Here is a 27,552-nt window from a genome sequence, read left to right as displayed (position 1 = left end):
GCAGCACACCTGTGCTGGCTGGTTTGGGAGTCTACAAAGCAGACCTGCTCAATCTACTCGCTCTCTTCTCTCCTGCATACTGTTGGTAACATTTGTTTGTTTGTGCTTACTCATTTATTCATCCACACATACACTCTCACACGCTCATCACTGCATATACACTGACCTCAGCACAGATCTAACACTGATTAATTTAATAAGTTAATTAAACTCCTTTGAATAATGTTGCCGACTATGTGTGGTCTCCCTCTTTTGTCACTGCTCTGTTGAGCCAGGTTGTGACAATATCCGCAAGAAAGGGAAATGATCGAATGATGTACAAACAGTGTCCTTTAGGTATATTTACAAGTAATTATATTTCAAAGAAAATGTCAAATATATATCCTCTAATAACCATGAAAGGGAATGCCACACAAAAAAAAAGTAAAAAGAAAACGCCAATGTAAGGTAGGCTACAGGAATTATCCCTACGAAGATGTATTTTTTTATAATGAAAGTCAAAGCAACCTTATTTTCCTCCGATTGATTACAATAGGCCTACGTATCGCTTGCACAGTTTGTAATATATATATATATATATATTTTTTTTTTTTTTTTTGGAGTCACCATTAAGTTGGCCTGTCAAATAGAGGGCTTCATTGGAAAGTATATGTGTGATCCATGATATTCAACAGACATTGAATATTACATAGGCTCTATCACAAATATCTATTTTTATCTTTTAAAAAACTGACCACGTAACACACATTGTGCTTACGACAGTCAGCTGATGATGGGACGTCAGAGGCGTGTGACTTGTATGTCATGTCATGTTGGGGTATGAGGGTCTCATGAAAGATTTACAGCCGAGGCACTTGTGTTGTGTGCTGCTCGAACCCCATGAGGACAAATGTTTGGATTAGAATAGCTTTGTCGTTGTAGCATACCAGTGTATATATAGGCCTACAACTTATATATTAGTGAGCGAAATTAGGTGATCCTATTCAATTTCTCACGTCTATTTTGAATAAACACACGATATGTGTGCCCCAGAAGAACTTGAACATTGTGCTATAGGTCTATGAAAGCACAAACGTCTTAACTCTAAACAGTTTAAATGCAATACAGCAAATATATGATGATGTGTAAAACTGCCTGCATTTCACAATTCTGTGAGTGAAACTCTAACCTGACGGATACTTTTCTTTTGATAAAGACATTTTAAATCTAACGTAAGCGTTTCCAATATAAAGCTTCTCTCTGGAGTTCCACAATGAAAGCGAGGAAATGCGACAAGTTGCTGGGACCAGTCCTAAAACAGTATTCTGGCTTCCTTTGTTAGTTCCTTGCCCCATCTGCTACAACAAACCAACGACATTATCTTATTTTTTTATTGTACGTGTTTTAATTGTGTATTATTATTATTTTTTGACATTAATAACCCACGAAACAAGCGATTTAAGAAATCAATTTGAAGATAACAAGTCAGCGAAGGACACTTACATGTTGCGAAATGAGACTAGGCCATATTGTAGAGGGGCCACGTCACGTCACGATTCAAGAGGAACTCGCGCAGCACGTGATTGGATGATGACGTCAAAAGCCGGTGCCTCTAAAGTGAAGTGACCTTCTTACCGACCGTCAGAAACCGTTCACCGGCCGCGAGAAGCATCTTAAATCCACACCGGAGGGAGTTTAGCTCCGTATATTTTCAACAAAAAGGTAAACTTCTATATATCATTTGTGTGTTTATACCAATTACAGGTGGATGTATTTATTTATGATGCCTAAATAAAGGACAAAAGGAGACAATGTAGCTAACGGGATCTCCAATGTGAACAGCTAGGTTTCTCTCTTGGCGTAAACTATAAGGGTTCATCAGCCCGTTATCCAAGACGATTTACGTTGATAGTAGGCTATGCTGTATTGAATACTTACTTGAAGGATGTATGGAGGGGTTTTCCAGACGTGCTCGGTGCTTCATTGGTTCTGTAATGTGTTAGACAATAAGCAGGACACCGACATTGAAGCATCCTTGACAGCCTGGGTGGGCAACACATCCGTAGATAATCTTAACTAGCAGGATGTCCAGGGTATGCTTCTGCCCACGCTGTTAATCATGCGGATTATCTTCTTATCAAACGAATATGACCATACTTTCATATTGTTATGGAAATTGCTAAAAGGCTTTGTCCTTGGTGTTTTTATGAAAGGATGTGTGGCAGCCGGTGGCCCTGCCATGTTTCTGACTGTCCAAGCTGAAGCCTTTTAAAGCTACTTCAAATGTGCAAGTCTGTAGACCTACTGGGCCCTTTTAAGATATACAAGAGACATTTTCCGTTATGTATTATGTCATTTTAAATCAGGTTGACTGTCCATTTATTGACCCGCTTGGATACGATACGCAGCCATTGTTGTAGTTACACTGTTAGTTTATTTAATTCAGGTAAGACTGTAGGCTCGAAGCATATCTAAGCAATAAATGTCACATTTGGCAGACTCTCTTGTCTCACTACTGAGGGGTTTTATACAGAGGTCACGTCAGTTCAGCGCAGCCCCCTCCCCTCCCCTCCCCTCCCCTCCCCCCCTCAGTTATTTGAGGACAAAACAGGGAAGGTAACACATTTTGGAGATACATCCCACCTGCTACAATGTCACCCATCTTTTTAGTCACCTTTTTTTAAAGTGCATTAACGTGGGATAGCTTTGCACTCCACAGAAGCGATACGAGCTTTAACCCTTGAACTGGACACGATAGTGACAAACCTTTTTTTTAATTACCGTGCCACCCGGAGAGTTACCTGAGAATATGGCCGGGAAGAACGAGCCTCTACGACAGAGATATAACAGGAGCTAGGCTAACAGGTTCTGTAAACGTGTATTCATGTGTATCTGTTTCTCTGAAATGACACTGGCAGGGTGCCAGGCTACCAGTGTACAGGGAGATGTCACGAATGCAATGTTGATAAGAGCAAAACTGCCGCTGCAAAAAAAAAAAAGTTATCACCTTAGACGACCTTCGCAAGATGGCGTCCGTCGGGGGCTGCAGATGAGCCTCCTCCCATAACCATGGGCTATGAATAGATACTGTAGATGGGCAGTTGTATTTAAGGATCAACATTCACACATGTTATTAGTCAAAGTGGAGTTAAACTCATGATGTGTACTGTTTACAGTTTAACGGTATATATGTGACTTATTGTCTGTCCTGTCTCCACTCTTGTGTCCTTCCAGCCGACTATGGGAGACATTGCCAAGGGAAAGAAGGCTTTTGTCCAGAAGTGTGCTCAGTGCCACACAGTAGAAGAGGGGGGCAAGCACAAGGTGGGCCCCAACCTCTGGGGTCTGTTTGGTCGTAAGACCGGACAGGCAGAGGGCTACTCGTACACAGACGCCAACAAGAGTAAAGGTCAGTTCTCTCGTGGGTTAAATGAAGTTTACAAGAACTCACAACAATGTATTTTCTGTGTTATAAGGGCACATATCCATAGTATGTCACACTTCTTAGTAATACTTGTAGAAGAAATTGAGTATAAAGTTATAACAGGGTCTAAACTGTACTAAAGTACTCTATTAACAGAATCTATTATTACAAATATGCAAAAAATAATTAACACAAGTGAATATTAGTTTATTTACACTTTGTTTTATACAAGTGAAAGTTACTTCAGTCTGCAGTTATAGTTATTCCTTTTATTAGTAAATATGTTTATAACATTTTTAAGTATAAACACATCGTCAAATGTATTTTCTCTCAAACAAACATGTCAAGATCTGTTGAGATTCCATTAAGATGATAACACATAAATAACAGCAGATCCCCTCAGATGATGCACTGAAACCAGAACATGTTTGTTATGTATTCTATTTATAATGAGTGTTATCAGCTGTTTGACAGTCTCCTGTGGTGAACTCGTTCACCTCTAATGACATTAGCAGCTCATACTGAAGGTTTAAAAGGTTGAGCCTGGGCCCTCTGATATCTGGAGTGTCATCCGCCTAACTTCGGGATCCTTCTTAGTTTCCTTGATCAGATTGTTCAAATCTGTCTTTAATCACCAATCATGTGTCTGGTCTCAGGTATTGTTTGGGAAGAGGCCACCTTGATGGAGTACCTGGAGAACCCTAAGAAGTACATTCCAGGAACCAAAATGATCTTTGCTGGCATCAAGAAGAAGGGAGAGCGCGGAGACCTTGTTGCATACCTGAAATCTGCAACATCATGAGCCAGTCGTCAAAACCTGAATATTTAATGTAATTTTACTGTATTTGTTTGCTTTGTTTTTAGGCATGCACATTCTTAACCTGGTTTTATGTTGAGTCATTTTTTCACATGGTTACTGTTGTGTACGGTACGAAAAGTGCCACTTGTGATCAAAAAACCCAAGTGTCACTTTCTCTGTATGGTGCTGAAGTGGCTAAACATAAAACCACAGTCTGTTCTTCTTTTGGCTAAGCTGTTCTTTTACTGCAATAAGAGGAACAAACTAATCATTATTTAAAATGTCTAACAATGAGAGATTTCCTGTCCGTTATTCTGTTTCTCAAAACAACATTAGTTTGGTACATTCTGTTTGCAGAGACATGCCTTCACCCTCCTTTTTTTAAAGTTATTGAGTTTAAATCTCATACCATCGATCACATCAAAGTGATACAGGGTGGAAAATGGAGACTTTAGGTGGCTGACAGATGCTTGTTCTCTAACTTTCACCAGTTTTCATGCCAACTGGAGTTTCTGACCTTTGACCTGGGGGATGCTGCAGTGTTAACATTCTGCACTCCCTCTCGTCTACCCATATTTATCTGTGTTGAGAAACGATCACTTGCCATGAAAGCTCTTAAGCAGAATGACTATTTGTCTTTTAAAATGTTCAACAAAACCTCATATTGCATTTTAGTACTCTTAAGCCGAGCCTGATCTGTACGGTTGCTGAAGCAGCCCCTTTTGAGCTTCTGTTTGTATCCCCTACCTGCCATCACACTCTGTACGAGTTTTTAAAAAAGGTTTTAGGGTCACACACTGTTTTCTGCCTTCTAACAGCTAAGAATTGTGGGTTGTAACTTGCATATCGAAGCTGTAGAGCTGCTGCACTGGGTACCATCTGCAGCGAGGGAAGATGTTATTTACCTGGTTTCACAGGCCTGAGAGATGTTTTAACTTATTTTACTGTAACCTGAGAGACTAAGTCTGTAACATATTATGAAGGGGCTGCTTGCTGTCTTCATGTACAGCAATATTGTATGCGAAGAAACAATATAATGTGGAAGCTATAGTGTGTAGTTGTGGACAGGATGGATGAAGGATCAATAAAAAAACATCTTCAATGTGAACATGTCTCTTCATTTCAAGGTGTTCCAAATTCTGTGAAATTCAAAACATGATATTACAAGTATTTAATGACAATATTGGTGAATATTTTACACTTGATAAGGTTTATGAGATTAAATCCAGTTACTTATTTGTTATAACAATGAAGACCCAATGCTGTATATTGTTTAGCTGGAAAGAGAATCTGTCAAAATGGTGTAGAAGCGAAGAAACAGTACAAATTGATACCTCTAATCCAATCTAATGTGCTCAATTTGATCTTGTTAAACAATTGAATACCATGTCTCTGCAGATGTAGTGAAGTTAAAGAGGTGTTGCTGAGGGTAAATAAGCTTTAATGCTGAATATTCTTTATACAAACCATGAAATCCTCCAAGAGCACAGTTTATCCTGTAAGTATGACTTCAGACTGGCCTTAATCAATTATTTGAGTGTTGTCTTTATTTTTTCAGTCTCTTGAAGTGAAGCTCATCCTCTTAATGATGAGGGCAAACACTTTGATTTTAGTTTTCCCTGTTTAAATAAGTCAAACAAGGTCTATTCTACAACCAAGTTAAATGCAATGCTCTGTCACTTTGTCCTGTGCTTACACAAATCATCACTTCAGGCTGAGTGTGAATGACATACTGTGAGAGCCACGCCCACTCACACACTGCTGATGTTATATAACCCTGCACTTCTCATGACTTCTTTCTAGGAACTGAGCCAGCTGAGGACAGCTCCAGCTCTGCTCTGTGACCTGTCACGTTTCGATCAAAGCTCAGCTGACAGCAGTGGTGTACAGTAACTGGATCAATCTGGATCTGTCTTCATAAAACCTGCTAAAACACTGCCTGGCAACAGAAGGCTGAGTGAAGGCGGCTGTGTTGCTAGATCTGTACACTCATAAAAGATGAGAATAAAGTTAGCAGTAAACTATAATTAAGATTAACAGCTGTTGGGGTTATTCCTCTGAAATACAGTAGGTATAGTTGCAGTTATTCAACAAGATGTAATTGTTATGTGTAGTTGTAGCTATCACTTAAAAGTCTCTGGTATTTCAATAGAGAAGAATCTAGAATAATGTCAAAGACAGATTCATGGAGAGTTAGTAACACCTAGTGGTCAAAGTTGGTATTACAAATTTTTGAGTATTTCGTAACACCAACTCTTTTATAGGTAAAGAGAAAAGAGCACAGCTCCCTGGCAAGGACAGTATTACTTACATGCAGTTCATTTAAGTTCCAAGGCAACAGGAGAAGGGAAGCAGGGATAAACATGTAGGCCTACTGGTACACATAAATCATGGCAGGAATGGCAAGACTGTACAGCTGCATGGCAAAGCAGACAACCTTAAAGAAGAGGGTAACCAAGGACAAAAGTCAGGTTACTGGCACAAGCAGGACTGCATGACGAATGTCAATAGCAACCATAAAGGTACAAATATGCGTTAGACAAACATTTGATATCAGAATAAAGACGTTTTATATCTGCAACATATCAGATCACAACATTGTTACAATTACAACTTCGGCACAGGAAATATCACAGGAGAAAATGATCTATTAATCAATCAGTCTTTATTTGCATAGTGCCAATTCATAACAATGTTATCTCAAGACACTTTAAGAGCAGGTAAAATACCTTACACATTGTTATATAATGTTACTAAAGAACTTACACAGTGTTACAATATTATTAGATTAAAAGGAAATATGCGTGATAGTTTGACTGAAAACATGATCAATGGTAGGAGTTAACGTTTAAAAATTAGTTTTGAATTTGCCTTTTTTTTCCAGGTCAAAGAAGCCCCTGAAAACTTTTTTCAATGTGCATGGAGACTAAGTAATAGTTTTTATGCAGTAATCAAATGAAGAAGGTAAATGTACAAAAATATAAACAGGGGTGATTAATTTTCATTGGTGTCCTAACACACAAAACAGAACACAGTCCAAGGCTTGAAAATGTTCAATGACTTGAGAACTGAAGATAAATAAGACCCAACTAGACAAATCAGGATGGCAGGGATCCTGTGAGGACAGTGGATTTATAGTACAGGTAAATGGGATTACATAGGAGTAAAGCACCAGGGTTAGTCTTACAACATTTTATATCGTTGGCAAAGTGAACAATCTGGCCGAGTTACTGACGCTGCAAAGGCTCCAACATGAGTAAAATAATTGCAGGTGCCAAGTTTGGCAGAATGAGTGTAATTGATTGCCAAATCCAGAAAACTCTTACAGACTGAGAAAGGACAAACAGGAATTGTTTATGTTTGAAAGAGGGACACACTTTTTTGGCCTGGTTTATGTTAAGGAGCTTGGATCTGTTGAAGGTTAGGGTCAGCATGTTGACCCAGTAAAGCAGGGCAGAGAAGGTGTCCTTCTAGACCAAGAGATGTCTTTGTACCAAGGAGAAAGCTGGTTCATTTGAAGGGGAACAGAGGTGACTGGTAACCCACTGAGATTTAAAAAAAATTTCAATCAGTTCAGAAAGTTGTTGGCATATTTATTACAGGTAAGAGCTTAAGAGGTTTGGTTAGTGCACCCAGAGCTTGACAGAATGCTTTAGAAAACTGTGATTTTGGCTGGATTCCCATATGATGGAAGTCAACCAGTGACAGGGTTAAGATCAATATGAAACCGGTGAATTGGAACAAAGAGAGACAACTGCACAGCCAAGTATGGGATAACGCAGGATTCAATCAAACATGAGGATTAGTCTCTGACATGAGCTTAATTTGACCTTGATGTCAGCAACATGTTGGCAAACTGACCATTCTGTCAAAGAGGTGTGTAAACCCGGGGTTTAAATACTGCGGAGACTGGATAAGCGGATGAATTGCAAGGTGATCGGGTTGATTGGGTTGATGGGTGGAATTGATCGCATGACAAACACTCAGACAGAGAGGACAAACAGGACATGCATGGAACTAGAGGGAGGCACATTTAAGACAGTGGAAGTCACGAGTCATTCCAACTCATGGAGGTATTCTGACCCCTGGTGGTCAAAGATTGTATTTCACAACATAATGCGTGACAGTCATGTCACGTTTAGGGCAAAAGGACGAAGCACAGATTATGTTTAAGTTTTAAATGCATAGAAAAATGGTCATGTTAAGAGTGAGCTCTGCTTTATTATTCTGTGATTATCTGTACATTTAAGGGCCAAATACACACAAGTGATTTGTGCCGCCAAGATATGATGATTTATTGATGTATTGCTGATGATGTATTTTAAGCATATTGTGAAATGCAGTTAATGCTATTTTTTTTAAATAGAAATAATACTTGTAGTTAATGGTGACATTAATAGTACATGGTAAATAAAGATAACAAAATATGAATATACTTCCCCAGAGCCAGTTGTAGATGATGGCCGTCCTTTTGAGATAAAATAACAGTGGACACATGACAAGATTATGGATGACTAACAGGTGTGTTGGTAGGGGCGAATTTTAGGATAAAACCGTTCGGGGTGCTCAGCTCCTAAAGAAATTGTGACAGAGAGTTCCTGTTAAATCCTCCTGCTAAACCACTCACTTCTAAAACAAGAAAGATTTGACTACATGTGTGATTTGTATTAAAAACAATATGAAGTAACATGAAGAAACATGAGTTTTACTCCACAAAACGGTTTGTAAGGAGAGAAAAAGATGGAATATTTCATTTTTTCCAAAGTAGGCTATAAATGAATACCATACAGGTATTATTATTATTACATTATTATTTGTATGTTATTTTGTAAGAGAAAACAGGTGTGCGCACATTCAAGCAAAATGCATAAAGGTGCAGGACAAACAAATGTATTAACTTTGGAAAGAAGAGAAAAGTCTTCACCTCCTATGAGCAACTTTTATTTTAAACAGGGCAACGTTTCCATCCACAATATCTTTCTCAGGCAAATGTGGCTGGAGACGAAAAGTATTTTCTGAAGTGAGGCAGGCAATCAGCAAAAAAAATCACTATCACCTTTTAAAGAATTATTAATGGCATTAGTGACGGATTACATTTGACTTAAAATGTTATTGATTATTACTACACATTATTCAAAATGATAGCAAATTTGGAAAACTTTATGTAAAATGTAAAAAATACCCTGTTAATGTTTTAAGGGTTCTGAGATGAAATAAAGAGTTGCTGAAGCACCTCTAAAAGGTCACATGAGGCCTTTTTTATGTCGCAATATCATAGTCCGCAATGAAGATGGATTATAAAGCACTAAAACCGGATTTGACAGTAAACTGCTTTGACTACAAACATGCACACACACCGTTTGTTTCTACTTTATTACTTGTTTTTCTTTACCTAGCTCCTGATCATAAAGCACCTTTAATCAATGTTTTATAAAACAAGGTATCAAATGATCATCAAATGATGATGATGTACAGAAAGTTAATTCATAAATCTGCTGCTACTCTCAAGCTTCAGATATTTAGAGTTTCCTGCCATTGTTTAGCTTAGTTCAACCTGTTTAGGTTCCCTCTGAATGCTTCCTCTGCACTTATTCCGTCTCCAGTGAAAAGCTCTGATAACCAAGTGTATATTAAATACAAAAATAGTACACAGTTTAAGTTAATGCCTATGCTAAAAGCTCATTACTTCCTCCAGGTTGGATTAAACCACAAACAGAGCTAAAGGGTGAGTACTTTTTTTTACATTTAGTTATCATCATTACAGAGAAGACTCCAAATAATGATTATTGTATATTCAGCTGGATATTTAATAAGCAGCTGTTGGCTAACTTGTCATTTCTTCATGCTTAAAGGGCAATAGTGTCACAAGATGTTAACACTCTTTTCATTTGGCCCAAAACATCAAAAATAATTCTGGCACTTCAGGTAAATAAATGTCAACCCCCAGGTAGAATCTTAACCCTTCATAGCCTAGAGTTTAAACACAATCAACATGACTAAGGTGTTTTTAGTTCTGTCACTGATCTGGACATACATTTACCTCAGCTGAGTTAACTCTTATTTCATGCTATTTATGGGCTATAATGTCCCTTGTAATTATTGTTTAAGATTGTAGATTGTAAACAACAAACTATCGAACCCCTTCAACATCACACAAAGAATAATTAATTCAATGTTTATTGCTGTGATACTAAAAAACAGTTTCATCACACAGAACGTGTTCATTTGAGCACTGAAGTTATATATTTGGTCACAAGAGGGCGCCCCTGTCCACTGACGACATTTGACTTTTTGATTTTTTGGAGGAACTGTGATTTACAGACTGCAGCAAAGATGCCAATTTTTGCATATCAAATGTAACTTTGTCTCTATACTATTACTACTACATACTACTACTATACTATTACCACTCATAGTTTTTATTTTTTTATTATAAAGGCTTAAAAAAATATATTTTGCATTCAAGTTCAAGCATGCAGCAAGTTTTTCATTTGACCCTATATCAAATTGCCATTTCACAAGGTCACGCTCAAATAGCAGATCCCTCAATTATAATTATATTATAATCAATGATATCCTCTGTAAATGTGTCTCTGAGTCATCACTGTCTACAATGAGGTACAAGCCCGAGTCCCGCCAGCTGTACCGTTGTCGAAGCTGTGTTTACATCATGTTCATATGGATATATACCTTGGTTATAAAGCTGTTAACATAGCTAACTCACTGCTTATTTGGATGTCATGTAAGTGTCTTTAGATCACGGTCATTCTGTGTAAATGTAGTCTATGTGCAATGTGAAGCTACGAGCTAACTAAAATGTGCTAGCATTAGCCTGCTAACACAACAATGCAGGTCACAGGAAATTGCAGCTCGAGCAAAGGACACTTTTGTCCACCGCTTGCGCTTAATATTGCTTAATTATGGTGCATTCTAATTGATAAATCCTTCGTATGAACACGAGGAGAGAGGGGTTGGAGGTGTGTCGCTGGAGGAGAGCTGAGGTTTCAGTATGGAGGAGGTGTCGCCTAACAGCAGTTTGTTTAATGTGGGTGCCCAAAGGCGACGTCTACTGGATCAAAAAGTTGCACATTCTTCTATTAAATATGAAATGATTATCTCGAACAGTAGAGTCAAAAATAATGTTTGACAACAGATAACCATTATTTGTTCACCATCTTTTCCTGACCTCAAACATTTGACTTAGTGGTTAAATGATTGTCAAGATACAATATTAATGACTTAATGCCATTTTATTTTTAGTAATCTATTTAAACAACCATTACCTATCAAAAATAGTAATCGCCTCTATTTTAAGATGGGAAAGAAAACAGAACCCCTTCAGTGTTACAGTTCCCAAACATTCCTGTAGTGAACCAAGCTGGACATTTGCCATGGGAATCAAGCAGTATTTAAAGAAATTTCCCAGAGTGCCCCCTTTTATTTTTACTATTTTGCATATCTCAGCAGTCAACTGTCTGGTAGGATGTTTGTCTGTCCTTCACTAAAGTTCTGCCATGTCCAGCTCTCGTTGCAGTCTAATTTGGATATATGAAGGTGCTTCATACATTTCAATCTCTAATGGACATAATGATGGTTCACAGCAACAGTGGCTGAGCAGTTCTTAACATACATAACTGGTGTGAATTGTATCTTAATGTGGGTACTCAAATTATTAATGTGTTACAATAATAACTTTGACGTCACAGATTGTTGTTGAAGAGGAGAGTAATTCCCTTCAAATATAATTATTTAGTCATTTCATCAAAAGATTTAAATTCCATGTCTTTTTTAACTTACATGATCAAGAAGAGCAGTATTGTATTAAAGTTTACACATTAATAACTGTAATCAACAGAATAACTGTGATACTGCTGGGACAAAAATATTAGAAAGAATAAATTGCTCAGAAAAGAAAAATCAAATGTAGGCCCACAATTAACAGGGGAGGTCACACCACTATCATTTTGTGATGTAAGATGCTTGAAAATGCTATTTAATAGGTTCATTATATTTCTTTTCTGTGATCAGGCCAGGGATGGTAGCGCAGGTATGACTACCACGTTGAGCCTACAAGTAGCCTATGCCATGTAAAAGTCCTGCATTCAAACCTGTATGTCAGTGTTTTCTTCAATTTAACGTTCTTAATGTTCTGATTATATAGAAAACAAATTCCTGTGAGTGTTTCACTCTTCTATTAAAGGAGACATATTATGAAAAATCCACTTTTACGTACAGTGATTTTGAACATATATTTGTTCATTGCATTTAAAGAGACACACACACCAAAATGGAGTGTTCTGAAAGAGCTGGTTTATACAGGGTCACAAACCTTCTCTGGTGCTTGATTCATGTTATATTTTGACCAAAGCACAGCACAGATGTTTCATTTAGACCACAGGGGACTGTTTCAAAAGGTGAAAAAGGGATATACTATGTCCTCTTTAATATACAGCTCAAATATTTGGATTTTATTACTTTTGATGTTTTAAGGTTTTGTTTGTGTTCATGAGTTTAAAAAAAAGACAACTTAGCATAAAAAGTGCAGTATTTACTTGAGTATAAAGTTTATAAAGTGCCAAAAAATTTAAAACCTCAAGTAAATTATTTAAATTAGTTATTAAACACAGTGTTTGAGTGTATTTACCTTATTATATTATATTGTGTAAATGCTTATTAAATGTTAAAATCTTATAATGAATTCTAGCTGAGTTTTTATTCTGAGTTCTTAACTTACTCCTTATGTAGTTCTGCTCGAGTAAGGACTCAAAACTCATCACATGAAGTCAGCTGAGGGAGAGTTAATTAACTCTGTGCATGTGTCTATGGCATGGTGTACTGGTGTGACATGTTTGAAGATATTCCCTCCAGGGGTTACTAAACTTAAAATGATGATGAAAAAATGATCATGAAAGTGTGGATAGAAACACAGATAAATAGACAACCCAAAAGTGAAAATTGTAGAGGCGTAAAAACCTCAGGGGAGTTCATCTTTTGACAGCAGTCATGTGGGACATCACACTGTGAAACTGCTCAAACCGCAGCCCATCTGATCACTTTATTATACCCATAACTGCATGACCAATGAAACACTTATCTAGAAGAATCTCTTCCCGATTCTGATGTGAGTCTGATAGCCGTTCAGTTTGTGATTTCAAGCTTTGCCTACAATAAAAGTGGAAATATGTGCAGTAAAAAATACCTATTAAAGTAGTGACAAGAACTGGTTGGATATGTTTTATCATGCCCTATGTTTAGCAGTCACATCACTGAAAAAAGCATCTTAAATATGAAACTACAAAAGAGGAAATATCCAACAATTTTTAATTATCATTAACAGTAGCAATCACATAATGATACCTGGCAAAATGTGCCATCTTCCTGTAACCACAATGTTGAAAAACTGTCTCGAAACACTCAACCTCCATTCAAAATAGCAGAGATTGCAATACACACAATGGATGTAAAATTGAAATAATGTGAAATCCTAAAACAGTGCAGAAATTCATGAGTAGTCATCTAAGAAAATCATTGTCACAAGAAATACATTAAAAAAAAAAAAAAAAAAAAGTGAATAAATTGTAAGAACAAGGTGGTGTGAAGGTGTAATATAGGCAAACTCACTCAAGCCCAAAACATGGTAGACTCTTTGATATAAAGTCAAATGACAACGACAAAAAAGTTGTTCATGTTCCTGTTAATTCACTTGATAATGAAGAAGTCATCATGTCCAACAATAATTCCTTTAAGCCAGCAAATCAGTGAGTTCAGGCTCAGTCCACAGGTCAAACTTTCATGGCTTTAGCTGTCAAAGTATTTCCAACATGACCAGCGTTGGGACTTTCACAGGCTTAGGATTTGATTTCTTTTGTAGATTCAAGTACTGCCAATCAGTCGGACATCCTATAAAGAACCGTTCGCTTTACAAGACGCTAAATAGTATAAAAGATCCACCAAAATGTGCCCTTGAAACTGTATCAATAACTGTAACATAAAATCACTTATATTTTGAATATATTGCAGGTTTTTATCTCAGGCTTGTAGGCATTCGACTTGCAGATAATGGGTGGTCGATTTCTGTAGTTTCTTCTTTCTGATTAAAGTAAGTTCTACAACAGGAAGTCTTAAATTGGAAAAGTCAAATAGAAGAAACAATGTAACATTTTGATGATGTAAAACAGAATTTCACAGATGTGCACTTAATCTCAACGTACAGTTTCCCATGTTGACTTAAACACTTGAACTTCACATTATTGTCTGATTAATGTCAGTTAGGGGAAAAGTACAATCTTAAAGCCTGCTGTCCCCCCCCCCCCCATTTAATGAAAGCTCAACAAGGACAAATCTCCTCATCTAGTCATAGAGTGGATTTCACTCATCTTATTGCAGTCAAGACAAACCAGAAAAAAAAGAGTCAGTATTCATATGTAACGGGTAGGCTCAGATTCCTCCTGCTGGCTTCTGTTAGAATTCAGTCATTTATTTAGCCGGTGTGTGAATAGTTGAATACGTTTTTTCCTACACGGAGAGGTCGTCTGCTCTTGTTCTGCTGCTCGTCCCGCTGGTTTTGCTGAATCTTCTTTTGTCCTTTTGACAGAGCCCTACATTCGGGCAAAGCAACAACCCGTCCGGGCTGCCATTTTGGATCTTAGGACAGCTAATCTCCCGGCTCCCGGGGCTGAAGCAGTTAGTGTCAGTCCTCAGGTATCCACCGTCTTGCATCTGGGCGTTACTTGTCTCCTGCCATCCTGGGGAGTAACAACTCATCTGAAGACGGTTGACTTCTTCCACAGCGGCGGCCATTTTGTGCTTCTCGGTTGCCATATTCTCGGAGTTTTGTTGGTTAGCCAGGCGGTGGTTGGGGAAAGGGAGGGGCAGGAAGTGTGAGGGTCCAATCACGCACTGGTTGAAGTCTGGGGGTGGGGTTGATGGTGGTGGAGGAGAAAGAGAAAGCTGTCTGGCTAGTGAGGGATGAGGGGGAGCGACAGCCTTCCCTTTGATTAAGAAATGCCTGCAACAAGGGTTACATAAGTTAGCAGATTTGATACAATCTGTCCTTAAGAAAAAGAAAAGTGAACAAAATCTGTAACTGTGCCATGACCTTCAGCGAGATGTTTTGAAGACAGAAATGGTCTATTAATCTATTTCTGTTTATAAGCGTGACTGCAGTGAGACTCTCTGAAAAAACCAGCTTGATTTCTCTGATTCACTGCTTTGTTCTCTCTTACATCACTCTATCTCTTCAGTTAACTTCCGAAGCTCTCCCAACCACAAACCACAACTGACGCATCCTTCCCATTCTGCGTCTTATGTTCTTGCAATGGGCTTTTTTTTCCCCCCCTAGAGGATGTAAGGCGTGGCATTTCAGATCTTCAGTGCTTCCGTTTCTCATGCAGCTGACCTTTAAGATATCATTTTTTTGGTCTGAATTAATAAAGGGTTTGAAATCATCTTAGAGATATTTTTCAGCTGTTTGTTTTTGATTGAACAGAAGTGAATGCACTTGAACAAGTGTGGGTTACTCGAGAGGATGAGTTCAGCGACTCAGTCTACCCGAGGTGACGCGTAGCAGACTGCTTATAGCACCGACCTGTCACTCAAAATAACTACACTATTACCAACAACCCTTAGTGTGCTTTGAAAGTTTTAGCTATTAGAAAATGGGGGAAATAAGCCACAGAGACAATAAGTGTGTGTGTGTGTGTGTGTGTGTGGGGGGGGGGGGGGCTAAAAGCATTTTAATTTCTTCTGTAAAATCTAGGTGTTTATGGGGAATGACTCACTTTAGGAACCAACCTCTAGTGGCAATTTAAAGGAACTGTAAACGTACGTCTGGCTATGTTGGTCTGATTGATCAGCTTTTCAGAGATATCTGTTTGGTTGTCAACTTTCTTTCTGCAGGCACAGTGGCGTCCACCCAGGATGAGTTGGTTTGTTGACCACTAAATTGAATGCCGAATACTCTGAACTGTGAATGAAGTATCTAGGCGAGAGAAGATGGTCAGGTGATCAACAACACACGCATAACAGACACAAATACTCCCAAATGTCTTACTGAAGGTTTTGCCCTGAGGTTCAAGCCGAAAAAACTTTAACAGTGTCTTTTTGTTCGACCCTGTCCTGTCTGTTAAATAGCCAAGTCATTTAAACTCTGTGCCCCAAGCTCAACACAGACTTCCTGTTGGAGTTTTGAAGTCACCAAGCCCAACCCGACCCGAACATCATCTGATTTATTCTCTTAGACTCCAAGACACACACAACATTTAACAACTTTTTCAAACTATCAACAGTACTTTTTGTGACTAGAAATCTACATTGCCCCATAAAAAGGATATTTATCAGATATGACGTAATATTATGATATTTTACACTTCATGAAAAGCAGCCACATTTTCTTAACTTGTATATCAAGTCACAATCAGCTTGAGTTTTTCATTAAAAGAGATCATCTTTATTTATTCAGGTAACAAATAGACCTTTAATACTTTCTACCCACAACCTCTGAGACTTCTGCAAAGCTTGAAATATCGAAGCAGCAAATTTAAAGCATTTGTTGCCAGTCAGTCAGTCTTATTAGTTTTAAGTGTGACACTCAACTTGTTTTTCATGAACTAATGTTTGTGCTTCCTACCTGCAGCAGTGCCTCCATGCCAGGTGATGCAGCTCGAGCACGCTGAGGACCAGAGAGACTGCAGACACGGCCAACATGAACACTATGAAGACGTTTTTCTCTGTCGGTCGGGACACGTAGCAGTTGACCGGATGTGGACACGGCCAGGCCTGAGAGATACGAGGAGAATATTATTGTAGATCTAAAAGTCATGTTTTCTACATAACATGTATGTAAATGTGATTTAGTGTCTGTTTTACCTTGCAGACATACAGAGGGTGGAGGAAGATCCCATACAGAAAGTACTGGAGACACAGAAACACCACCTGTATGGGTGTGCAATCAAAGTCACTTTAATAAAAACAGTAGAAGGAGTATTCAGATTACTTATTCCTGATACTGCGCTACAATTAATTTGGAATACAGTGGAAACAACACCAGGTATTCTAAGGGCCATTGAGCATGAGTCACTAAAATAATATGTCTGACAAGGCAAAGGCTTAGCAATGTATATCCTCTCTGTCTCTATACAGCAACTAAGAAACATAAGGCAACTGCAAAAACCCAAACTGGATTCTTCTAAAAGCTAGTACACAAGCCAACTGGTAAAGTCAGGATGGCAAAAACGTATTATTATATTTACCTATACAGTGTAATAGAGTTGAAGTAAGAGGTTTTACATAATAGAAATACTAAAGCTCAAGTTTTGTAAAACTTTAGTTTATAGTCAATGACAGATTTGTGGAAATACAAATTGACAGTTTTTTCTTTATCTCCTTCCTGCTCCGTCTTTTGTGCAACAATAAAGTAATTTAAAGGATCTTGTGATAAAAAGATATCAGCATACATCAGGAGCTTATCTATCACAAGACCAACAGGAATCAGCAGAGACGGAGAGAATATGGCCGACCGCTCCTACCCCTAATATAAACTGCTTGAAACACTCCCCTCAAGCAAGCTGCTGCGGTTCATCAAGTCCAAAACTTCACAGTTTGTTCTAGACTCTCCTCATCAGCAAGGCCTGGGGCACCCACTGACTGACTCTAGTCCTAAACCAACGGACTCTGCATGTTAGGGTGACTTAAAAGCTCTCCTTGTTTGGGAGAGTGTTTGATGAAGCATGTTGTTCCTTCAAAAGAGTTATGAGGTGTAAATAACAGTGTTGGCGTATTATTCACAAAATACTCGCACAGAGTGATGTATAGTCCTGTTAGCTCCGCCATTTACACAGACACAGATTTGGCGCCAGAAAAACATCCTGCCTTTGAACCTTTTATACCCAGCAGCACTGTGGAATAACAGGGCAACAGCCAGCCTTGAACAGGCTTTGTAAAAAAGGAACTTCAGTCTCCATGACTAACTCGATGTCATGTATTAAAACAAATCGTTATAGGTCAAATTGTTGCATTCTTTCTTTCTTTCTTTGGGGGGCTTTTTTTTAACGCCTTTATTTAGATATAGGACAGTAGATAGAGTCAGAAATCCGGGAGAGAGAGAGAGAGACAGTGGGGAATCGTGCCTCTGATGAGTGTAAATCAAATCTCACAGCCCGACTGTTCAATGAAATGTCTTACTTTACGCTCTTCTTTGCTGTCCAGCTGTTATTCTCCAACCATAGTTTTATTACAGGAGCAAAGAAGTCAGATGGTGTAGCATAAAGAACAAAAAAGTCGGCCTTATGAGGAGGTAAAGGTAGATGGATATGTGTAATAAAACCAGAAGACGCTATGTTTGTGTCCCATGTGTAAACCAAACATAAGTCACATTCTTCAACTCAATTATTAACCTTATAGCTACTACTCACTTTTTTGTGAGATTACTTGGCTGGTTGTGTACAGGGGATTCAATTTTAATTATTTGCAAACAACAGCTGCTAGTGCTGGTTAAGTGCAATAAAACTGAACCAAACCGTTCATGTTCATGAATTAGATAAAACCAAAACAATTTACTAAAAGATGCTGAAAGCCTAATTAAAAGTAAAGTGGTGCTCAGTACCTCCATGATGCTTCGTATCAGTATACTCAGTACGTAGGTCTGTAGCAGCGCCCCCCTCAAATGGATTCGACCTGCTGATGGGCCCTCTCTTTTTTCCTTTTCTTCATCTTTCTCTCCTTTTCTCCCTCGTTTCTCTGCTCCTCCTCCTTCACCTCCACCTGGGTCTGCCTCTCTTCCTGCCCCCTCTCCTGCCTCCTCCTCTTGGCTCCTCCTCTTCTCCTCTCTGCGGACAGTGTGCATGGCATGTCCCATGTAGATCAGACTGGGAGTGGAAACAAAAACGATCTGGAGCACCTGCAGCGACATCGGTAACGTTAATGTTAAATGACGTCTGAAAGAACAGGTGGTACTAAGAATATTGTGGATTCCACCACATCACAAATCATGAGCTTATTTATACTCCGCCCCAGATATCTTTGATAATTTCCAGTCTTGCACATTTGTGTTATTTTGTGTGTTCCATTTTGCGTTGTTCAAATTCCAACTTTCAGGACACTGAATGTGGCTCCACACTGCCTCGTGTTTGGAAATGTTTTTATAACAACCAGTCTGTCATTCTAAACAGTTAGTATTAACCACAATTGACACATTTCCCCAAAGTCAGCACATCACGTGACATACTGTAAGTCATTCATATTACCCAGTATCGTATGTGTGCAATAGGAAAAGCCCGGTCATAACAAACGTTCTCGCAGCCCGGCTGTATAGTGTCACAGTCGAAATCTTCCTGTTCGTCCCCCCATGAAGACTCAGCAGCAGTCCCCAGCACCAGGATACGGAAGATAAACAGGATGGTCAGCCACACCTGTGGAGCAGACAGACAACAAACAAGATACACAGACAGACATGACACCATCAGAAACAATAATGTGGTGAGTCTTTGTTCTGGGACTTTTTGAACCGTATAAAGTTGTTTAAGTGTGTATAATTATATAAAGACTGACTGCAAGAATTTAGGACATGCCTGCAGGACAAATATTTTTGTTAGTGTATCTATTTGTACTTCTTTAAATATTTCTATTTGTAGTTCCTTTTTATTTCATGAATCTTTTGACCTGGGAAATTCCTAATACGTTAAACTTCATTGAAACATGTCTACCACAAAATTTGATGTGCCCATTACTGCGTTACACATTTTCAGTCATTTGTCTCACATAGTAAGTCATGGCTCTAAAACAAGTGAATATGATGATAATTAATGCAATCCTGAAGGAGTTTTAGATCTATTAAGTAAACTTTCCATGTGAAAATGTCTAAACTTAATGTCTAATTGAACTAACGTTGTAAGAGCAGATTGATTCTTGCGTTAAATAGATTTTGTCATTAAAATGGTGTTTGTTTCACAACGGTGACATCAACTTTCTTGATGATCTTTCTTCATGACATCTTCAGATTACGTCTTCTATTATTGTTGTTGGATTGAGAGACCTCTAGGGGCAGAAGCTACAAACTGATTTCTTCAGTGGTTGTAAGATGCAAACAAACCAACATGACCTGAGATGAACGTTATGTCTCTTCAAGATATTCCAAGAAAGAAACCAGGAAACCATATAAACAGAAAGATCGGGAAATAAATCAATGTCTTATTTTGAGCGCATATAAAACGTCTGTTTACCTTTTTTTCCCAGAGGAAGTCAGTTTGGTGGTCTGCGAGCTGGTATGTAATGGGCAGTGTATACATGTATGTGTGTGTTTTTCTGTGTGAGTTTGTGCGTCACTACCTTGCCAATAGAGGTAGAATGCTCCTGTACTTCCTCCAGGAAGTTTCCCAATAGGCTCCAGTCTGCCATGACCTATCACAAGTTCAGCACTGACTTTTCAACGCACCCAAAGATTGTCTCTCAGCTATCGGATTGTAGATTCAAGATTCACCTGAAAAACATGTGCAGGTTCAACATTTCAGGTTTATTTGAACAAAATAAGTTGTATGAGGTGATAATGTCTGAAAAGAAAAGTTTACATGTTTACATTTTTCAGCATAATCGTGAACAGCTTAAAATAAATATTTGGAGAACAACCTCCTTACATAGCCTATACTATCATACATATAAGTGTTTTTTTTATTGTCAGTGATTTTTACAAAACTAAATTTTACAAAACATCATATGTTTCTGTTGGATCTAAATTCTTGTTCTAGTTTTGTCTCCGTTTGCTTCTGTAAGTTATTTTCTACATTTACAGAATGATTTAAAAACAAATCTCAATCAATGGGTATCAAAGCCTGTCATTGTGAACCATGATTGTTTTTTAATAACCTTAACGTATATTTGATTGAATATCAATATGTCATATCAATAACAGTAGGATCATATGCATTATGGATTATGTGCAATACACTGTTTGATGTTTGGGGTTTTTCACTTTTTCACTGGTATGTGCTTCTCTTTTGTTTGCTTTTTATTTTAGTACTGTAATACTACTGTAGAGGCACCTAAATGTACATTCCGTCATGCGACCCATTTGAGGAGGCTGTTGTCCTCATTGCAGGAGTAGGTTTGGGACATCGACCCTTTGCTACTCTAACCCTGTCTCTCTTCAGCATTGGGAGTGTACCATTCTTCAGAGTAATCGTGGAACCAAAATTAATGCCTGCTTGTTTTTTTTTGTATGAGGTTTGACTGCAACTCTTGTGTTTTTCAAGTCAAGTCAAGTCAAGTCAAGTCTTGACTTGACTTGACTTGACTTGACTTGACTTGTGTTTTAATTTTCCCATTTTTTAATGACACTGAATGATACAAAAGCCCCACCACATGTTTATTTCAATTAACCAACTCCTAAAATATTCATGGAATAAGTTGCATGTTATTTTGTCTATGTTAATATCGGCTTAAAATACGACCTTTATGAGAATAGCATCTAGACGACTGAAAAAGTATTTCAGTTGTACTGGTTGTTGCTGTAACAGCTTACTTTGCGTGTTGTTGGATAACGTGCGTGTGTGTGTCTCTGGGCTTGCGCCTGTGTGTGTGTGTGTGTGTGTGTGTGTGTGTGTGTGTGTGTGTTCTTGTATTATCTTGAACCTCTTGCCCTCTTTCCACCCGTCCTGACCCCATTTATAAAAAAAATGTCTGTGCCCATTTCTTAGTTTAGCCTCACTCTTGGTTCCCACACTCAACTCTGTCTGTCTCAGGGGAAGGAAAACTAGATGAATACTGTAAACACACACAGACGCACACACAGGCACAGGCACACACACACACACACACACACACACACACACACACACACACACACGTTAGATATTTATAACGTTAACAAGGGACAAGTAGAGTCAAACTGTTTCTATTCAAAACTATTTTATAAAAAACTTTTTTGTGGACAATCTTCTCTTGTACCTAGAAATTGCATTTGACAGAGGTTTTATTTTCGGTGTCTGAGATGGATATTCCAACATTCAACATAATTTCTTTGTAACTAAAGGGTTTGAATTAAAATAAATGTATTTTGCATAGAGTCAGAGGTGTTGGGTTTGAATTAAAAGAACTCTACAGTCAGTTGCCACCTATGTTCTCTGATATGGCACAGCTCCCTGAAACTGCAAAATCGGTAGATTTCTAGTCACCACTTTCTGCACTTTTACACATTAGTAATAAAACTACACTACAAACAATTGAAATGTCACTCTGAACAATGAGTGCTGAATATAAGATAGACAAATATACATGAAACAATGTTTTCCACAGGGGTGCCTCAAGGGTCAGTGCTCGGTCCCCTTCTCTTCTCCATATACACCACCTCAATTGGAGCAATCATCTGCTCTCATGGCTTCACATACCACTGCTATGCTGATGATAGCCAGATCTTCCTGTTATTCCCGACAGACAACGTTACAGTCTCATCAAGAATTTTGTCATACCTTGCTGATATCTCTAATTGGATGAATGAACGCCACCTTGAACTCAACCTTATAAAGACTGAGCTCCTTCTCATCCCAGCCAGTCCCTCTATGCAACCACAGATCAATATCCAGCTTCGTACAGCCAAACTCATGCCCACAAAGTCTGCCCGGAACCTCTGTGTCATGATTGATAACCATCTAACATTTAAGGTTCAAGTAGCCTCGATTGCCTGGTCATGTCGATTTGCCCTATACAACATCAGGAAGATCAGTGTCACTGTCAGAGCATGCTACACAGCTCCTGGTACAGACTCTTGTGATATCATGCATTGACTATTGCAACCCCCTACTGGCAGGTCTTCTTACATGCACTATCCAACACCTGCTGATGATCCAATACACAGCAGCATGACTGGTCTTCAACCAACCAAAAGAGCATATGTCACTCCATTGTTCATCTTGCTCCACTGGCTTCCAGTTACTGCTAGAATCAAATTTAAAATCATGTTGCTCGCTTACAAAACAGTAACAAAAACTACTCCTTAATACCTTCACTCTCTCATTGAGGTCTACACTCCCTCACGCCCGCTATGCTCTGCCAAGAAGAGGCATCTGATCCAACTTTCACAACAGAGCCCCAAGTTTAAATCTTGACTCTTGTCCTCTGGTGGTGAAAGAAATTACCAAACTCCATTCAATCTAAAATGTCCCTTTTCATCTTTAAGAAAAAACTAAAGAGCTCTTTCATGAACACCTACGAAGTAATATTGATGATGACGATAATGACGATGATGATGATGATAGTTTTTCTTGATAATGATGACGATGATTATTTAGGATGGTTTTGATGCTTGTAACAACTCTCAAGAACAGCTGTGAATGTTTTCCTTTGCCTCTGTGCACTACCTGTCGACAGAACTCAGCCTCTGTGTCCAATCAGACTTAAAGCTGTTCTTTTTCACTTATTGACGTTGTTTTCTCCTGTCCAGATTTTTGCTTGTGTTGTACTTACTCTCTGATGTACGTTGCTTTGGATAAGAAGCGTCTGTTAAATGAAATGTAGAGTCCTGACATGTAGGCACTGCCAGCATGTCAGGAGACCTCAGTTTTCCTGGTCAGTATAGCACAATTTATCTAAAAAAAAGGAGAAAATTCCTTTGAAACATGACATTATCAATTTTCCTTTTAGTGCTTTTGTGCCTGCAATGCTTTGACCAATGACATTATGTTTTCAGCATGTCCTGAAGTCGCGTAATTATCTGCCAAAAATGAACATTTAGACCCTGCTTGGTGATCATGGGTCACGAGGGCATATTATTTGCTTCGGAAACTACAGCCTTTCAATATTCGTATCATGTTTGTACAACTTTAATTTGTACATTTCGGCATTCTCACAGCACCATTCAGTGTTTGAAGTCTGTTTCAGAAGATGTATTCATCGAAGCTTCCTAATTTCAGATGGAAAACAGATAAAATGAACTCAATATGCCAGGGGGAGGGAGAGGGGGGGGCCATAAAAACATAAAACCACATCTTTAGTGAATGAAGGAGTTTGTATGTAAGATTATGATTTTTTTTTTTCAACTTTTCCATTATTTGCTTCATGTCGCTAAGATGCTCCTCCCTTCCTGTTTTTGTCAAACTCAGTGATACATGTTTGTGTGAGTGTGTGTGTGTGTGTGTGTGTGTGTGCGCGCGCGCGTGTGTGTGTGTGTGTGTGTGTGTGTGTGTGTGTGTGTGTGTGTGTGTGCGTGTGTGTGTGTGTGTATTTATGTCTATCACAAGTGCTCCCATCATCATTAATAACAATATTACTTCCTTGTATAGACTCTTGCCTGACCTTTGCGTGCATTTGTGTGTCTATGTGTGTGTGCTGGCCCATTATCCAGCATTCTGTATTGTTCTCCATCCTGTCTAGATAATGGACACACACACACACACACACACACACACACACACACACACACACACACACACACACACACACACACACACAACACCGTAAATCTTACAAGTAATTCAAACTTTCCAAATTCCTTCAAGCCGTGGGTAAACACAAATCCTGACATTAAAACAAAAAAATTCGTGAAATGACAAAAATTTGACTTTAGGAACTTGTTGGATGGCTGTTTTTTCGGCACATTAAGTATCTACCTTAACGCGTGTTTATTGAAACTTGGACAGAATTACAGAATCGAGCCTTGTTAAACTTAAAAGATTATCTGTATTAAGATCTTGGTTCATTAGACTAACAACATTCAAATCTTTTTTTATGAAGTATAAGCATGTTCCTCTGACCATGGTCACAAAAATCACCTTCATGGTTGCGTAAAACAACGCATGTTTATGTTTAGCAATATCACTCAACGGAGAGTGTTGATGTACTTAATATCAGCAGTGATTCAATCATTCAAATAATTTAATCTGTTCTCATTCTGAGTTTGATTTTGCTTTTATACAACAGCTATACATGTTTTGGCACTAGTACTAATAGAATGAACTAATAGAATGTCCTTGACAGAATTAACTTGTAAAATCACGAGGAAAGCAGGACTGTTGTTTACAGATCGAGACGATGTGTTCTTTCTGGTTAACCCTCACCACACAACCATCTGGAGTGCTCCAAAAACAGCCAGGCTTTATCACCAAAAATCATTAGTACTGCGCCATTTCTTGTCTTAAGCTCAGCTGATTACAATATCTACTTTTATTATTAAGGCAGTCATACTATTTTTGCTATTTTTTTACCTTTCCAAAGTAACCTAACTCTAAAAAGTTATCATTTTCTTAACATTCAACTTAAAGAATATTAAAGAAATGACATGAAATAACAGTAAACCACCTGGCCTTACTAAAAGTGTTATGCCATAACGGAAAAGGAGAATGGTGACCTTTCAATAAAGTTAACCATTACGTATGCTTAATATAAACAAGGTACCCGTGCACATCCAACCTACGTTGTCAGGTGCCGGTCAGTTGCAGGTTCATGTCTTTAAATATAGGTGACTTTGCAGATGCCTGGTCAACACTAAGCAAACGGTGGTGACTTGTTAAGACTAGCTTCTTGTTTCATGTTTAATGTGTTCGTCAAGTGTTGCTGTCACAATCTATCAGATGGATTTGTGGATGTTTGTACTTAAAATGGACACATACAGTCTGAGCGATGTGAAAAATGAAAGCCAGAAAGTACCGTGGATGGACACCTGGCCATGTTAACTTGTGACAGCGATTGCTAGTCTGTGATCAGACTGTTGGTGAATGTATGTTGATACATAACAACACACAGTCAATATACCCACCTTGATTACAATAGAGGAGCGATAAACAACTTTCCTTCAATAATACGACAATCACAGTCACTATTTGTACACGTCAGAATAAAGATGACTTGACTCAGACAGCTAGGCTAACCACTGTCTGTGCAGATGTAACGCTTAGTGATCACATTAAAGCATAACCTTGAATCTACCCTACTGTGATTGGCTGAATAGGAAGGAGACATCTGATAGGCTGCCTACAGGCAATTCCCTGCTGAAATAAATGCATTTGGATTTATATTATGCTGCATAACAATAAATATTTGTGTGAATCAGAAATAACCTAGTTTTTTTTATATTTGTATTTTTTTTAAATGTATAGGCATATACAATGACAAACACTACGGAAGAGGATTAGGGTAACTGAAAATTGAAAAAAAAAACAAATTGGTTCTGACTTTAAATCTCAGAATTCTGAGAAAAAAGTCAGAACCAAACTTTTTTTTTCAGTGGCCCTAATCCTCTTCCGTAGAATACTGTCTGCATTGAAAAATATTTTTGTGGATAGAGTCATTCATATATAAATCACAAAATACATGAATCCTTCTGTGTGCGTTCATGATGATTAAGACCCATCAAACTCAATATGTATGCTGTTTGTACTCTCCTACATCAATAGATGACACATAGTGAGTCAGCAATCTACAGGAATTCATCAATCCACTTCTCATGAGCTAAAAAAACCTAGTACGGTGCGTTAATCTTCAGAAGAAAGATCATTTTTTAAACTAATATATTATGTATCTATATAGTAGATGAAGTAAATCGTCCCCTTTATTTCACAAAGTAGCTATTTGAGTCTTATCATATATAACAATGCATGTATGTAAACATTTGGAAATAAGACATAAGAAATAAAGTCTGAAGGCAAAAGTAGTACATTATGTTAGGAATCCAAACTTTACCTGTTTTAAGATGCAGAGGCAGGGATTATCAGACGGCCTAAAACTTTCTGAGATGTTGGTAAAGTGATGTTGAGGTGCCTTTGAACAAGGCTATTCTTCCCCTTCCCCTGGTCCTTGGCACCAGAAACTATTTGTATGGTAGGTGGTCACACAGATCCAGATGTCTTTCACTTGTTTTGTATGTATTATTATTTTCCCGTTGTGGAACTTCAGTAAATTGTGTCCAACTGAAGTTGAGATGACAACCCAGGTCAGATGCCTAGAGAGCAGAAATACAGACTGATGTACTAAGAGACCAAATCAGTATTCCAGAGTTATAAACACGAAAACTTTCCTATGTTGAGCTGACAGTGAGAGAGTAAGTCCAAAAGAAGACAAGAGAGCAGTATGTGTCCAGAGGAATGATCTGAAATATCAGTAATATTTCAGTTTGTACAAGCCTCCTTCTCTCCTTAATTCCCTCCCTCTCTCGCTCTCCCTATCACTCTCTCTCTCTCTCTCTCTCTCTCACTCTCCCTCCCTCACCCCCCTCTCTCTCTGTCTCTCTCCATCGTCTACATCTACAGCAGAGGAAGTGGGCCTGGTGCCTCCCTGCCTGCTATTCAACTCTTATGTATGTGCATGTGTGTGTTTGTAGTTTCTGGCATCTAAAGGAAGCCTGATATTGTATTAGGACACAATGGCTGCA

At 38.4% G+C, this 27,552-nt stretch overlaps 2 protein-coding genes across 2 annotated transcripts; one reads left to right on the top strand and one right to left on the bottom strand.

The window, feature by feature from the left end:
* The first annotated feature begins 1,548 nt into the window (after nucleotides 1-1,548).
* On the top strand, nucleotides 1,549-5,310 carry LOC132975630 (cytochrome c). Its single transcript, XM_061040320.1, has 3 exons — nucleotides 1,549-1,701; nucleotides 3,214-3,388; nucleotides 4,060-5,310. The coding sequence occupies exons 2-3, from the start codon at nucleotides 3,220-3,222 to the stop codon at nucleotides 4,203-4,205; spliced, it is 315 nt and encodes a 104-aa protein (XP_060896303.1). The 5' UTR covers nucleotides 1,549-1,701; nucleotides 3,214-3,219; the 3' UTR covers nucleotides 4,206-5,310.
* An 8,196-nt stretch (nucleotides 5,311-13,506) lies between these two features.
* On the bottom strand, nucleotides 13,507-27,298 carry LOC132975629 (gap junction alpha-5 protein-like). The gene is made up of 7 exons (XM_061040319.1): nucleotides 26,865-27,298; nucleotides 20,526-20,676; nucleotides 19,445-19,609; nucleotides 18,805-19,098; nucleotides 17,070-17,135; nucleotides 16,831-16,979; nucleotides 13,507-15,210 (listed from the first exon to the last, which is right to left on the bottom strand). Exons 2-7 carry the CDS (start codon nucleotides 20,592-20,594, stop codon nucleotides 14,718-14,720), a joined length of 1,236 nt encoding a protein of 411 aa, XP_060896302.1. The 5' UTR covers nucleotides 20,595-20,676; nucleotides 26,865-27,298; the 3' UTR covers nucleotides 13,507-14,717.
* Between the last annotated feature and the right edge of the window lie 254 nt (nucleotides 27,299-27,552).

The sequence above is a fragment of the Labrus mixtus genome, chromosome 6, assembly GCF_963584025.1.
Source record: "Labrus mixtus chromosome 6, fLabMix1.1, whole genome shotgun sequence".
Taxonomy (NCBI): domain Eukaryota; kingdom Metazoa; phylum Chordata; class Actinopteri; order Labriformes; family Labridae; genus Labrus; species Labrus mixtus.
The sequence above is the reverse complement of the archived record's forward strand: the minus strand, read 5'-3'. Positions and strand labels throughout refer to the sequence as shown.

What these genes read in the sequence shown, in the direction of transcription:
- LOC132975630 (XM_061040320.1), top strand. Translation starts at nt 3,220, where the DNA reads ATGGGAGACATTGCCAAGGGAAAGAAGGCTTTTGTCCAGAAGTGTGCT. An exon ending in AGACGCCAACAAGAGTAAAG is followed by an intron (nt 3,389 to 4,059) that starts GTCAGTTCTCTC and finishes GTCTGGTCTCAG; the next exon opens with GTATTGTTTGGGAAGAGGCC.
- LOC132975629 (XM_061040319.1), bottom strand. Translation starts at nt 20,594, where the DNA reads ATGGCAGACTGGAGCCTATTGGGAAACTTCCTGGAGGAAGTACAGGAG. An exon ending in ATTCTACCTCTATTGGCAAG is followed by an intron (nt 19,610 to 20,525) that starts GTAGTGACGCAC and finishes TCTGCTCCACAG; the next exon opens with GTGTGGCTGACCATCCTGTT. An exon ending in TTGCACACATACGATACTGG is followed by an intron (nt 19,099 to 19,444) that starts GTAATATGAATG and finishes ATGTCGCTGCAG; the next exon opens with GTGCTCCAGATCGTTTTTGT.